General features: G+C 36.1%; 1 protein-coding gene across 1 annotated transcript; it reads right to left on the bottom strand.

Annotated features, from left to right (window-relative positions):
• Positions 1-718: 718 nt before the first annotated feature.
• On the bottom strand, positions 719-12,865 carry LOC129261266 (uncharacterized). Its single transcript, XM_064099555.1, has 5 exons — positions 12,860-12,865; positions 11,015-11,104; positions 2,846-2,949; positions 1,858-1,967; positions 719-735 (listed from the first exon to the last, which is right to left on the bottom strand). Exons 1-5 carry the CDS (start codon positions 12,863-12,865, stop codon positions 719-721), a joined length of 327 nt encoding a protein of 108 aa, XP_063955625.1.
• Between the last annotated feature and the right edge of the window lie 801 nt (positions 12,866-13,666).

Below are 13,666 nucleotides of genomic sequence, written 5' to 3'. Positions count from 1 at the left end.
ATAAAAACATGAATAAAAATTCTTTTCATGTGAAATATATTTTTTATTTTTATTTATAATTCAAATGGAATCAAAACTGACCAAATTAAATAAAAAGTATTATAATCTGTACATATTACGCTGATTGGCATCGATTTCAGCGTGGTGGAAAACTCAGTATCGCGAACCTCCACTGATCTCTCCACTAAGTTAGTGGAGAGATCAGTGCAAACCTCGCGCGAGCATGACTCTGAACCGGAAGTGGTGATGACGACCCGACGGAGTGAAAATTATCTCGTCTCGCGCATTATGAGATTTTTGTTCCTATTTGGGGTAGCGAGAATTGTAACTAATTAAAGGAGGGTAAAAGTATTAGATATAGGAACTGATATCTCTGGGGAAAAGACAAATGGTACCCTCACTGCAGTTGGTATATTGTGAGCAAAACTGTTTGAAAACAAAGCAGGTGAGAAAGAAACTTAGAATATTGATGATGATAGAGACTTTGCAGTGTGTTTTTACAAACTTGTAACAGTCAAACTCAGCTAAAAAAATTCAAACACAACTTGAATATCAACCAACTTGCTATTATACATTTAAACACAATTATACTACAAAAGGTCTTATTATCATCAAATACACTAGTAGCTCAAGAAATGAAACAACTTGAATTTCAACCAACTTGATATTTTGAGTTTCATTTAAAGTACATCTCGGCTAGACTCTGCTGCAATGGGCCCTACATCACCGTTAATTCTGTTTTGAGGAAAGTGAGTAAAGCTCAAGGGGAGAATGTATAATGGATGAGTAGAAAACAACAGATGCAAAGCGGGTATAACTTCATGGATAATCTCACTTATTTGCTGCTAGAGTGAATCTAAAAATTCCTTTTAAAATCATCAAAAACACTTTGGGGATTCCACAGGAGGTGAAAACAAATTTCTGTGATTCAATTGGTCTAAGACTCCTTAAAATTTATTTTAGCTTTTAACATATCAACTGATGATTTTTACATTGGTATGTTACATTGTAGGAAGATATTGATCAACAATAATTTAAAAAAAATACAAAAATCAGTAATGATAATAACTGATAACAAAATAATGATACTAACTGCCCGGGGGGGGGGGGGGGGGGGTACTCGACCAAAAAGTGGTAGGTATGTGCCACAGGCGAGACAGAAAACGGGAACTCTGGAGCGGGCTTATTGTAAAAAGGAGGGTCCTTAGAACAGACTTCGGAACTACAAATGTTTGTGAAAACAGGGGTCCTTAGAACTGGTCGCCTGCGTGTGAGTGCGCATGCATCCCTACGGAACGGGCATACGTGCATGTAGCTAGCCTGGTGGCACGGGCGCCGGGTGCGCTCGCGCAGAGACCATGGTCGGATATCGCTCTGCAGCCGCTTTTCATCAAATTTGCAGCTCATTGTAGCGGATCAATGCGGCCGGAACGGTGTATCGAAAAATATGCGAAGCTTTGGAACGATTTCTTTCTTCTTTTTTTCTCGATAAGAAGGAAATGCTATGCTTTGGAGCGGCTTTCTTTGTTTTTGTTCTCAAAAAGATAAAAATGCTACGCCTTGGAACAGAAATTTGAGTGTAAAAATGGGGGTTCCCTCCGCGGCACATACCCACCACTCATTATATACTGAGTGCCCCCCCCCCCCCCCCCGGGACTAACTGCTATGTATTACATGGAAATAAATACAGGAAAAATAGATGAAGCAAAGCACTGAAAATTTCATAGAATTGTATAAATAGGGCTAATTGCAGTGTGATAAAGTTCTGGGTTGCAGTGATGTAATACATACAACATGCAAGGACATTTTCTTTCTGAAAAATTCCTAGGTCCCTATATTTAAACAATCTCTACTTACCTCTTTTGTTCTGAGAGAGAGGTAGAGTTGTACCCTGCAAGAGACCACATATGGGATCATCTTCAGCCAAGATGTGTAGAATATCCCCATGTTTCTGATCCACACAGATCCTAATCAAATCAAATAAAACAAATATTAAATATCCATCTTATCCCCTTTTTACTCTAGTAGGCCTATTGTTCTTCCGATTTCAAAGTCATGTCAAATTCTGGAACCCTGCATTCATAAAACAAACAAGAGTTTAACACTATTAAGGAACGTTAAAATTCAAAACAAGAAATCACTGACTTTGTCTTCAATGATACTGTATGTAGCAGGTCTTCTGGCCCATGATACACATACGTCCAAGGTGGACTGAGGCCGGCTTGAAGGTGGCTCAACATTTGTGTATACTGTATGCTCACTATTTTTGATTGCCAGACCGGACCAAGTACACCCAAAAGGCAGCTTGACCACTGAACTATAATATGTATAATAGCAAACAATAGTTATTGCTAACGAACAATAGAAACTGTTGACGTGAAAAGACAGGCACACGTGTCAATTGAATATGGATAAAGAATCTCAAGGCGGTTTCATTCTACTTCTGGTGTATGTGTACACAAACCAAATTTCAGGCTTGAGGCCGGCATTGGAGGCGGCTTCAAACTCGACGCATGTGTCTCTCAAGCCTAACAAAAATCCTAATCAAATGAATTAGGGATCTCAGGTATCAGTTAGTTCAGTTCCTGTTTGACAATTTCAATTCTCTTATATCATTTCAATTTACATACATGTATATCCCAACAGATGTCCCTCAAATATTGGTCAGTGTTCTGAATTCTGAATTCTACCACTATTCAAATGAAAAACCTTGTTTAATACCCTTTAAAAATTGATGTTTAGAGCTGGTTTCATCAAAAACTTACAATCAACTACATGTTTGGTAAGTTGGTAACTTTGGCATTATAGTAACTGTATATTGGGAAGTGATAACATAACTACTTACCCAGTAATACCTGTCTTAGGAACATTATGAAGAGCTCCAGCTAACCCATCTTTACTTGTTAATTGCTCTGTTCTGCTACTTTGTAAGTATAGGATTAGATCCATCTGGAAACCAGAAATAGAAATTAAACATACATGCTTTTATGTATACGCACGATGAATATGAACACATAATACTAGTCCATAGGGATACTCTCTGAGCAGATAGAACGTGAATAGCGTAATGAACTCAAAAGTCATAATTAGTCTGCAAAAAATAGATTTTCATATACAAATAGTTTGAAATTAGTCAAACAGATTTCATTTTTATATTTCTTGTACTAATTTGTCCAAATCCTCAAATCATTAAATTATCAACTACATGTACTTGATTCAATGTAGCAAATTTTCATGTAAAGATTGAGGAAAAATTAACAAAATGGGGTTTAAAGTTTGATTTTACACTTCAAGCATGAAGTCCGTTGGAATTTTCCCTTTATCCTTGTTTATCCTTGTTTATTGTGGGTTTTTTTCTTTACATGATCTATCTTTTTTTAATAAATGCATCTTTATTTTAAAGCTGTGAAGTTTTGGTTTTAAAAATATTCTTATCAAGAGTCATGTAAATACAGCTCAGATAAGCATCATACTACATGCCTCCAATCGGTCACAGCATGCATACAAGCTACATGTAGACAGAGAAAACACTTTAAAGCCACCACTTGTTAAAGCTCTAAAAACCCTCCAAGAGAGCATCCATTACAATAATACCCACTCACATTTAAAACCTCCAGCCTCTCTTCTTGGAGGAAGACAGAATTGAAGAAAAATTCTTTATTCCTTTCAATAATATGGATCAATTTGGTTGCCATGGTGACCGGAGTGCACCAACAAAAAAAACCTGGTGTGGTTGTCCTGAAATATACAACGCCTCTTCAATAGCGCAAAGGGAAAATGGGTGAATATGCCATCAAGTGCTTAAATTGCACTTGATAGTATGCATTAGTGATCCATAGAGAATTGCCAAGGCTGTTTGAAAAAGAGCAATTTTTACAGAGTAAATGTCTGATACGTATGGAAACTCTACAGAAATATCATACTCTAACATTTAGTGTATATTAAAATGATGAGAGAAACATATCAAACAAGATGGTGGAATTAACAGGGGAGGTAAATGTAAGGTAAGATCTTTCTTGTAAAAAAAAAGTCAGCATTTTTTTATCAAAAAATAAAGCGATGTTGTTACCATGATAATATTGAATTGGGAAGAAACCAGATTAGGGAATTTTGATTATAATGCACCTGTTGTCCAGCCTACTGTGAAATTTAAGAACCATTGAAATTATTTTTGATGATCAATGGCTGAGAGCTTTTGATATTTTCATAATAATTTACTATTACTAAAAATTTTGTTCCTTAAATGACATGACAAGAATTCTTTAAATGCAAATGTTCGCAACTTGACTTCCCCTTTATTAAATAGGTTAGTTTCTTTCTTTTTTGAACCCATTGCCTATCAAAGAAAATACATACATGATGCTAAAGTAATTCTTCAAAAATGAAAGTAATGGAGTTTGTAAAAGCATTTTGAATGACTGATTTCTTTGAAGTAGATAATCCCAAAAGCTTATTTTGGGGCTGTGAACCCACATAAAAGCAAAGTGACGTCATGGAATCAGAATGGTATGAATAAAATGAAAGTATATCATATCAACTTTATAAAAATTAAAAATGACATTCAAGATTCATTTAACATCTAATCATGTGGATGTATCTAACATTAAAACAACCACTGTCTCAGTAGCTTTATTCAAAAGGATTCAGACTTCAGAGTCATGGTAGTCTTAAAATAACTTTTTTGTAAAATCAATCCAAAATTTATTTCCTATAAATTCCCTTCTTTTCTATCAAATCGCAATGTTCTTCTTTATTCAGCTCATATCAGTTGAAAAGATGAGGGATGAGAACAACAATTTTGTCATAATAATCTTCAAGAAGATTAATGTGGAATATAATGATGATGATGCACAGCATTTGTATAGCGCCATATATCTGTCAAAGACATTCAAAGGCGCATTTTTTTTTCGAGCCAGCCAATCTGGGTCGCCTAGAAGGGCGCGCACACAGAACTGTGACCCGCAGGTCTCTCCTCCCGATATAACTGGCTGGGGATTGCAGGTGGACCACTACACCGGGGTTTCCCCCTACCCTTATTCAAATAGTGCAGTGGGTTCTTAACATGCAAAGGTGGTGACTCTCCTCTACACGGGGCCTTCATTTAACATCCTATCCGAGGGACAGTGTTTTCCACTGTAACATAGCCTGCATCTATGACACAGGGGAGAGATGTTTACACACAACGCACTGGCTTTAGTCATCCGCCCGGGGTGGACTCGAACCCACGATCTTTGGTTCAACGGGCAGACGCGTTACCGACTGAGCCAACTTCGCTCCCCAAAAAAAATGTTTTTAAAACTTCCCTAATATGTATAGATTGCAAAAGAATGTTCCATGCTTTTCACAAAGTTACATTCCCCCCATGAAACTATTAAAGGGGAATCCAACCCAAATAAAAACTTGTTTTTATAAGGAAAAGAAAATTCAGACAAGTTGATAGGTGAAAGTTTTAACAATATTGGACAAACAACAAAAAAGTTATGAATTTTTAAAAGATGTAATTATTGGTAATCACTATACCCATAGAGACTTCAAATTGGCCGCATATGGGATGTCATAGTGATGTAAGGCAAGGACTACTCTTCCATGTACTCCAATACACATTATGGCTAAAATGTCATTTTTTCCAAAAGTTTTATTTCAAATTATATTTTTCTTTCATGAGGACATAAAACAATATACTACCTGGGTTGTAGTTAGATTACTGCCCCAGGAGAATGGGTACTTAAGAGAAAACCACAAATCCCTGATAATAAAGTACATGGCCTATTGGAAAGTTGTCCTTGCCCCTTGTCATAATTTACTTACTCAGTTGCCAATTTGAAATCTACAAAGTATTAGTGATCTCAATTTTAAAGCAGCTCTAACTTTCTTACTGCTTGTCCGATTTCTTTCAAACTTTCACCATTCTGTTTAATTTATTTTTTTTCTTCCCAACACAACATTTTATGGCCAAGGCTGGATTCCCCTTTAAGAATTTTAATTCTTTAAATGTTTGAATGTCTTTGACTCTGTGAATTTCTCAAGTATTTCTTTATTTCATCGGTCCACTGGTCTGGAGGAAATTTCACTGATGACTGGCAGCATCGGTCAGGCAATGGTGGGTAGAAAAACCACTTTCCTTTTTTTTTCTTCCACCATCCCTTTCTCACTCTCTTTTCTCTTCGTCCTCGTCTTCATCTTCTTCTCCTCCTCCTCCTCCTCTTCCCCTTCTTCTTTTTCTTCATATCTTCAATTTGTCCCATACTCTTTTTATTACTCTTTGGATGTAAATAAAAGCTATAATTATAAAATGGTACCACTTTCTGGGCAATTCTCTGCTAGAAAAAAACCAGCCATTTTCACAACACTTCAATTTGTTTTGTGGTAATATTGAAGTGCTACTGGGTAGTCATGTAAAAAAAAAATGACAACCAAGAAAAATATATGTTTTTCATTGATGAATTAGGGGTGAAAATGTTGCGTGCCATTCAAAGGAAATTTCTGAGTCCCGTACAACCAACAACATTTTCACCTTTATTTCACTCGTACTCAAACATTTTTTGTTGGTTATCAGTTTTTACTGCTAAAGCATTCAGCTATTTCAGAGACTATAAATTACATTGTCAAAATGTCCCATATGACATGTATGGAATCGCCATACTATATCTGCAACCACCACTTTTCTGTACTCTTGAAAAATACTCAGATCACATTAAGAAATTTTGTTCCATCATTAAAATATTTTTCTTTTATAAAGAAATGTACAATACATGTACAAGCACCAGCATTTTTAAAGCAATTTAATATTGGTTTTATTGCTGTTGCAGTTTGAATTAACATAAATTCCTGTTTAATGCTACATGAAAATAATGTCCATTAGTTTCCTTCAGCAAGGAATTCATCCACAGTGTGCTGCACTCGACCCAGGTGAGGAAAATTGGTACCGGCAGGAAGTAATTCCTCAAAAACATGTGTGCACCTGAATAGGTAGCCTAGCTTAGCCGGGGTAATAATAATAGCAGGGCCCGCTGGGAGAAGTTTTCTGAACTGAAGTGGTTACCCTTGGTAAATATACTGTTATCATTATTATTATTAGGACCAGCATGTACACTTTAAGTACATGTAGGAATATGGATAATTTGATTCATCTGAAAAGAATCGCCATATTAACAATCTCAAACGAAAACCCAATAACCTGTGATTACACAGTTATCAGATCCTTAGCAATTTAAATGGTAACGATGAAAACCCAACAACCCGACAATAATTACTCAGTTATCAGATCCCATGTGCAATCTGAATAGTAATCACTATTTATTGCAGTTGGAAATCTGAGTAGCAGGCTTGTTGCATGATACATGACTTCAAGCAGTGTTCCTTCATAATGCTATTATACAAACTTACACTATCACCATGTTTGGTTTCTTTCTAGAAAGTGATGCATTAGAACACTTTGCTGCATCTATTCATTAATATTCCCTTAGCAGCATAAACTTCAAGATCAAAAGCTGAGGATATTGTTTAAGGACACAGGCAGTACACCCTAGCCTCCCACCTAGAAATTTGTTGTAAATACCCAGAAATAGCAAATCAATTACCATTTTTGGAGTCGATAACTTTTTATTTTTGTTTGTCAAATCCACAAGGATGTAAACGTAGATCCATTCTACCTCTATGGCCGGGGGGGGAGGGGCACTTTAATTGACTAGTGGATACATGTACCATGCGTGACCATAGGGTTTCGAAAAGCACCCTTAACAAATATTTTCCATGTCCTGAAAATGCACCCCTTTACAAGTATTGGCGTGTGAAACCCTACCCTTAACAAGTATTTGAGACAAAACGGTATACTCTTGACAAGTATTCCCTATTGGCAATTGAACCCCCTCTAGGAAAAGATAGCAAAGGATCGAGACATATCTGCTTAAGTGATGCTAAAAAATATAGTTTTTACAGTGAAAGCAAATAGCTTTAGCATGCAATCAATTCATTTTCTCTAGAATCAAACAAAAGGCCTGAGTTATGTATAAATTGCAAAATGTTTAAACACTATTAATAAATTGCCACTTAGGGTTAATTGGCGAGGGTAAAAAAAACAAGTGGAATGCCTCTGGCGGTCTCACCTGCATCACGCGATTCAATATAGCAGCAGTGCTGACTTTGAAACCTAATATAACTCGCACAAGATGTTCAGTGATACTTGGTTACTCTTATGTCCACGTTTTATGAACTAGGCCAATACACTTACAGAGATATGATGGTAATTCAACAAATACCCCCAATTTGGCCAAAGTTCATTGACCTTATATGACCTTTGACCTTGATCATGTGACCTGAAACTCGCACAGGATGTGCAGTGATACTTGATTACTCTTATGTCCAAGTTTCATGAATCAGATCCATAAACTTTCAAAGTTATGATGGTAATTCAACAGATACCCCCATTCGGCCAAAGTTCATTGACCCTAAATGACCTTTGACTTTAGTCATGTAACGTGAAACTCATGCAGGATGTTCAGTGATACTTAATTAACCTTATGTCCAAGTTTCATGAACTAGGTCCATACATTTTCTAAGTTATGATGACATTTCAAAAACTTAACCTTAGGTTAAGATTTTGATGTTGATTCCCCCAACATGGTCTAAGTTCCTTGACCCTAAATGACCTTTGACCTTGGTCATGTGACCTGAAATGCGCACAGGATGTTCAGTGATACTTGATTACTCTTACATCTAAGTTTAATGAACTAGACCAATATACTTTCAAAGTTATGATGGTAATTCAACAAATACCCCCAATTTGGCCATAGTTCATTGACCCTAAGTGACATTTGACCTTAATCATGTGACCTGAAACTCGCACAGGATGTGCAGTGATACTTGATTACTATTATGTCCAAGTTTCATGAATCAGATCCATAAACTTTCAAAGTTATGATGGTAATTCAACAGATACCCCCAATTCGGCCAAAGTTCATTGACCCTAAATGACCTTTGACCTTAGTCATGTAACGTGAAACTCATGCAGGATGTTCAGTGATACTTAATTAACCTTATGTGCAAGTTTCATGAACTAGGTCCATACATTTTCTAAGTTATGATGACATTTCAAAAACTTAACCTTAGGTTAAGATTTTGATGTTGATTCCCCCAACATGGTCTAAGTTCCTTGACCCTAAATGACCTTTGACCTTGGTCATGTGACATGAATCTCAGGCAGGATGTTCAGTAATACTTGATTAACCTTATGGCCAAGTTTCATGAATTAGGTCCATATACTTTCTAAGTTATGCAGTCATTTCAAAAACTTAACCTTAGGTTAAGATTTGATGTTGACGCCGCCGCCGCCGTCGTCGGAAAAGCAGCGCCTATAGTCTCACACTGCTATGCAGGTGAGACAAAAACCTTCCCCAAAAGTTCCTGACATCATTTCACATCTTTACAATCCATGAAATGGCCGTCTATTTTCCATACATTTCCTTAAAATTTTAAGCCCTGCAAATTATTTACAACCAAAAACACAAACATAAAATATTTAGAAACTGAAAGAGTAGCATTCACACAATGTTTCTTCAATAGGCGGTTTCAGACCGCCTCGAAGTTCGTCAGTTCCAGGTATTCTCTGATCAAGAAATTTACCCCAATCAGAAAATACCAGGTATTTTGGTAATGTGAAAGCAAACTACGCGTAATTTCCCCGAAAGAAAATACCCGCTAAGTAGTAGGTACTTGGCGAAATTACGAGAACTTTCGCAATGATTTTTCCAAGGTCATGGGTATTTTGGCAATCTGAAAGCAAAGTACGAGAACTTGTATCCCATCGATCACCGCGATAAGTGAATTTCCGGTGCATAGCGCGCGCTGTTCGATATGCATATGGATATGCGAGGCTGATGCGAGGCCCTACCGAGCGAGCAAGCTGGCCAGTGCATGCAGCGATAAACAAACGTACACTTTTCATGCGACGTGACTCGGGGTTTGACTTTGACTTGGCGGTTAACTCTTCTTCTTGAAAAATTAGTTTTACGAATTAAGGGTGATATTTAGCGGTATTCTATATTTTCATACCAGATGACATCGCACTGGAATAAGGAGGCCACCAAGGCCTTAATTTCAATGTGGAGAGAAATCTAGTGCAATTGCAGATGATGATCAAGCCAGGGAATTCGGAACAAATGATTTGTGCATACGATCGAGTATAGTTAGTACCTGCTAGAGCTAGGCCGGCCGCAGGCGGATCTCCCGCCCCAGCCGTCCCCCGATCGCGTTACGTACAGCTAAAAGCGCGTGTGCTTCTTCGTCTGCTACCAGACAGTACTGCGCATGCTCATAACTTCCAGAAATTTCCCCGAAGAGTGTGTTTCGGGGCGGTCTGAATGCAGTAATAATTATCTGGTATGAAAAAGTTCTCGTAATTTAACAGGGATTCTTGTGATCGAGGCGGTTTGAAACCACCTATTGTTACTTTCTCCTTCAATTTGAGCTAACCCAATACAAACCATACTTCAATGTGAGACCCAAATGGAGGTAAGCTTTGAATGAATTGTATGCATGCAGGTCCAAACCAGAAGCAGACTCAGAGAATGAGTGATATCATGGCCAATTAATTTTTATGACCATGGTTCTGCAAAATCAATTTAAAATGGCAAATTTTGAGGGCTTCAAATTTGCACTTTGGAAACAAATAATCATCTTCATTCATGACCAACAAAAATCACTTGAACTCTTTATGCTTTTAGTTATTCATTAATCTTTGAAAATAACATTTTCATTTCCATTTAATTTCTACATGTACCTTAAAATGTTGAATGAAGGTGAATAAATACAAGATAAAACATTATACATCAATTCATTTGTCTTTTTTATCATTAAATGCAGCCTGAAGTTCTCTAAAGCAAGAAGTGCATCAAAAGACATAACCATGTTTTTCATCCTTCATTTAATCTAATTTCATTTTATTTATTCATTGAATCAGTTTTGAATTTATAAAAAGATAAGACAAGGAGGTTCTGTTTCTTTTCAGAAATCTTACCATATTAGTGAAACAGCAGCCATAGGTCTCTTTTATTGCAGTCTCGGCTTCAGAAAAGTTGTTAGCTGCTACAAGAGCAAGTAAAGCCTCCTGTTAAGATGCAAGAAAAGCATAAAAACAATTTATATGGTCCTTGCTTGCTCTGTGATATACTGATGAGTCTTTTTTCATATTACAGAGTATATGATCAAGACATTAACTAGAGTTGCTCCCAAAATTGTGAGTTTATACTTAGACTTAAACTTTATGAAAAAAAATCGAGTAAATAATATCAAGAGATGTATAGATTTATCTTTTCTAACAGTATTAGTTATTGGCACTTCAACACTCATCCAAACTTTCTCATTCTTTCTTTTCTTGTGCGCCTCAGAATGGAATATTTCTAGATAGATGGTGCTATGAAAATGCCTATTTATTATTATCATTAATATCCCCAAAGAAAGATATAAAAAAGAAAGTAGGGGAGATCGGGGTTAGGTGGAACGCGGGGTAAGTTGAAACATTGTAATTTTCTTTAACGCCTTTAAATAAATTTATGCAATACTGCCCTCAATTTATTGCTATTATCAACAGCCATCCACCATATTACAGACAACACATGTGCCACAAGCCTGGTGAAGTTAGAAAGGAATTTTTGTTTTTTCACCTTCTGAGTAATTTTTTTTCTCTTTCAGAAATCTTTTATTATCTCAGACAAGTTTATAAATGAAGTTGGCCTGTTTGGGGGTATAATGGACATTTGTACCAAGCTACAAAATAAGGTTATTAATATGCTTTTCACATTGCATTTCCTTAACCCCATACTATCCTTAACTGGGGGGTCAATTTGAGCCCCTCCCCTTGACAAATTTTGTTACTATGCCATCGCACGAAATTTTCTGACCGCACCGCTCGCTCACTTTTTACTTTCAAGTCTTGCACATCTTTTGAGACCCAATTTGGGATGCCTGGGTGCGCGTTTTCGGAATTATGCAACATTTTGTACGTGCAGGTCGGGCACAAAATTGCTCAAAAACGTGATTCCGTGTACAAGGTCAATGCAAATTGTGTTTTTCAACCAAAAATCATAAATGCCTGACTATTTTTACTTTTGTTTGTTCAAGTAAATGTATTCTATATGCTATTTATGATCGCAAAAGAGTCCCCGACAAAGTTTATCGGAAAAAACAATTAAAAACAAAGGTTCGAAAAAACAATGAAATACAAATTTAAAAAACCAAAAATTCATAAGAAATTATATTTTTTGCAAATTTTTTGTGGATATTTGTTATAAAGGTAAAAATTGATACTCTCACCAAAAATTAGCATTCTACTAGCTTAATAAATAGAGTTAAAGGCAAAAACATACAAAATTTAGGGCAAATTTCATATGCTTATTTGCATAATTAATTAATAAAAAATATAAACAGTTAATTTTTGTCATGTAAATTTGATGCAGAAGTACATGAAATTGCCGATAGTACACTTAATTGCATGTAAAATCAAACGCACAAAAATAAGCAGAAATCTACAACACAGTTGGCTGGCATGAGTGGCTGTAAATAAGAAAACATGAAGTTCAACAAATCCACTTTTAATATTTTGAACTTGAAAAAAATAAAGCAAATATGCTATTAAAAATCATGTAATATTACAGTTGTAAGTATAATTCTTAATTGACCATGCAGCGTTCCAACTTACCCCGATATGGGGTAAGTTGGAACGCTTGCGATGGTCTTGTTCAAGGTGGATTTTTTTCAGTAACCATCATAGAGTTAAAAAAATTTATGGGGTACATTTGAAGCCCTTAGATATATGCTTCAAGCTGATATATTGTTTCTCAAATAAAATCTATTTGGATTTTACAGCCATTTTTGTCAAAAATGTTCCAACTAACCCCGGTCTCCCCTACTTTTCAACATTTTGAGCTGTGACTGAGGTTGCAAGGATGCTCCCATTTTAATAGGCTTTTTTATACCTGTCTGATAAAAAAAAATACTTGGTGTTTTCTGACAGGGAACTCTCCCAAGATCAGATAGTTCCAGTTATTTTGCCAGAGTGAAAGCTATCAAAGTTCTCTTTAACACCTCTGAAAGAAAATACTCCAAGATCGAAGCGATTTATGGAGTGTGAAAGCAGATATGTAAACCTTACAAATACAATGACAATTAGACACAGTGTACCATGAATTTATTTTCGCATATCGTTATTATCTTCAATGAGGTGTTGAAACCTCACATCTCAAATTTAAAAAAAAAACAGAGGGTAGCACAGAAAAATTTGTTTTTCAGAAATATGACAATGGCAGCAACCTCATATTGTCTGAAAACAGTCTCCCAGTTCCTGGAGAGAACTCTTTCAGGCAAAAGAATATTGCCATACCCTGTATGTTATTAGTACATGTAATAACATAATATATGGCAATATTCTTTTGCCTTATTAAGAGGCTGTGTGAAAATTTCTTTTACATTGTGAGATATATGGTATAGCACACCAATGTCGGTATGCTGTTATAATTAGGACTGTAAATCAGAGCATCCATGTATGGCCTTTTATATGAAGATGATCCTAATTTATTCAAATTTCTGCTTCCCATGAAAGTAGATGAAAAATACTTGTCACAATCTTATACAATTGACTTGAAATGCCGTTCAGAAAAGTTGTAGTCACGTT

This window comes from Lytechinus pictus, chromosome 5, assembly GCF_037042905.1.
Source record: "Lytechinus pictus isolate F3 Inbred chromosome 5, Lp3.0, whole genome shotgun sequence".
NCBI lineage: Eukaryota > Metazoa > Echinodermata > Echinoidea > Temnopleuroida > Toxopneustidae > Lytechinus > Lytechinus pictus.
This window is presented reverse-complemented; position numbering and strand designations above follow the sequence as displayed.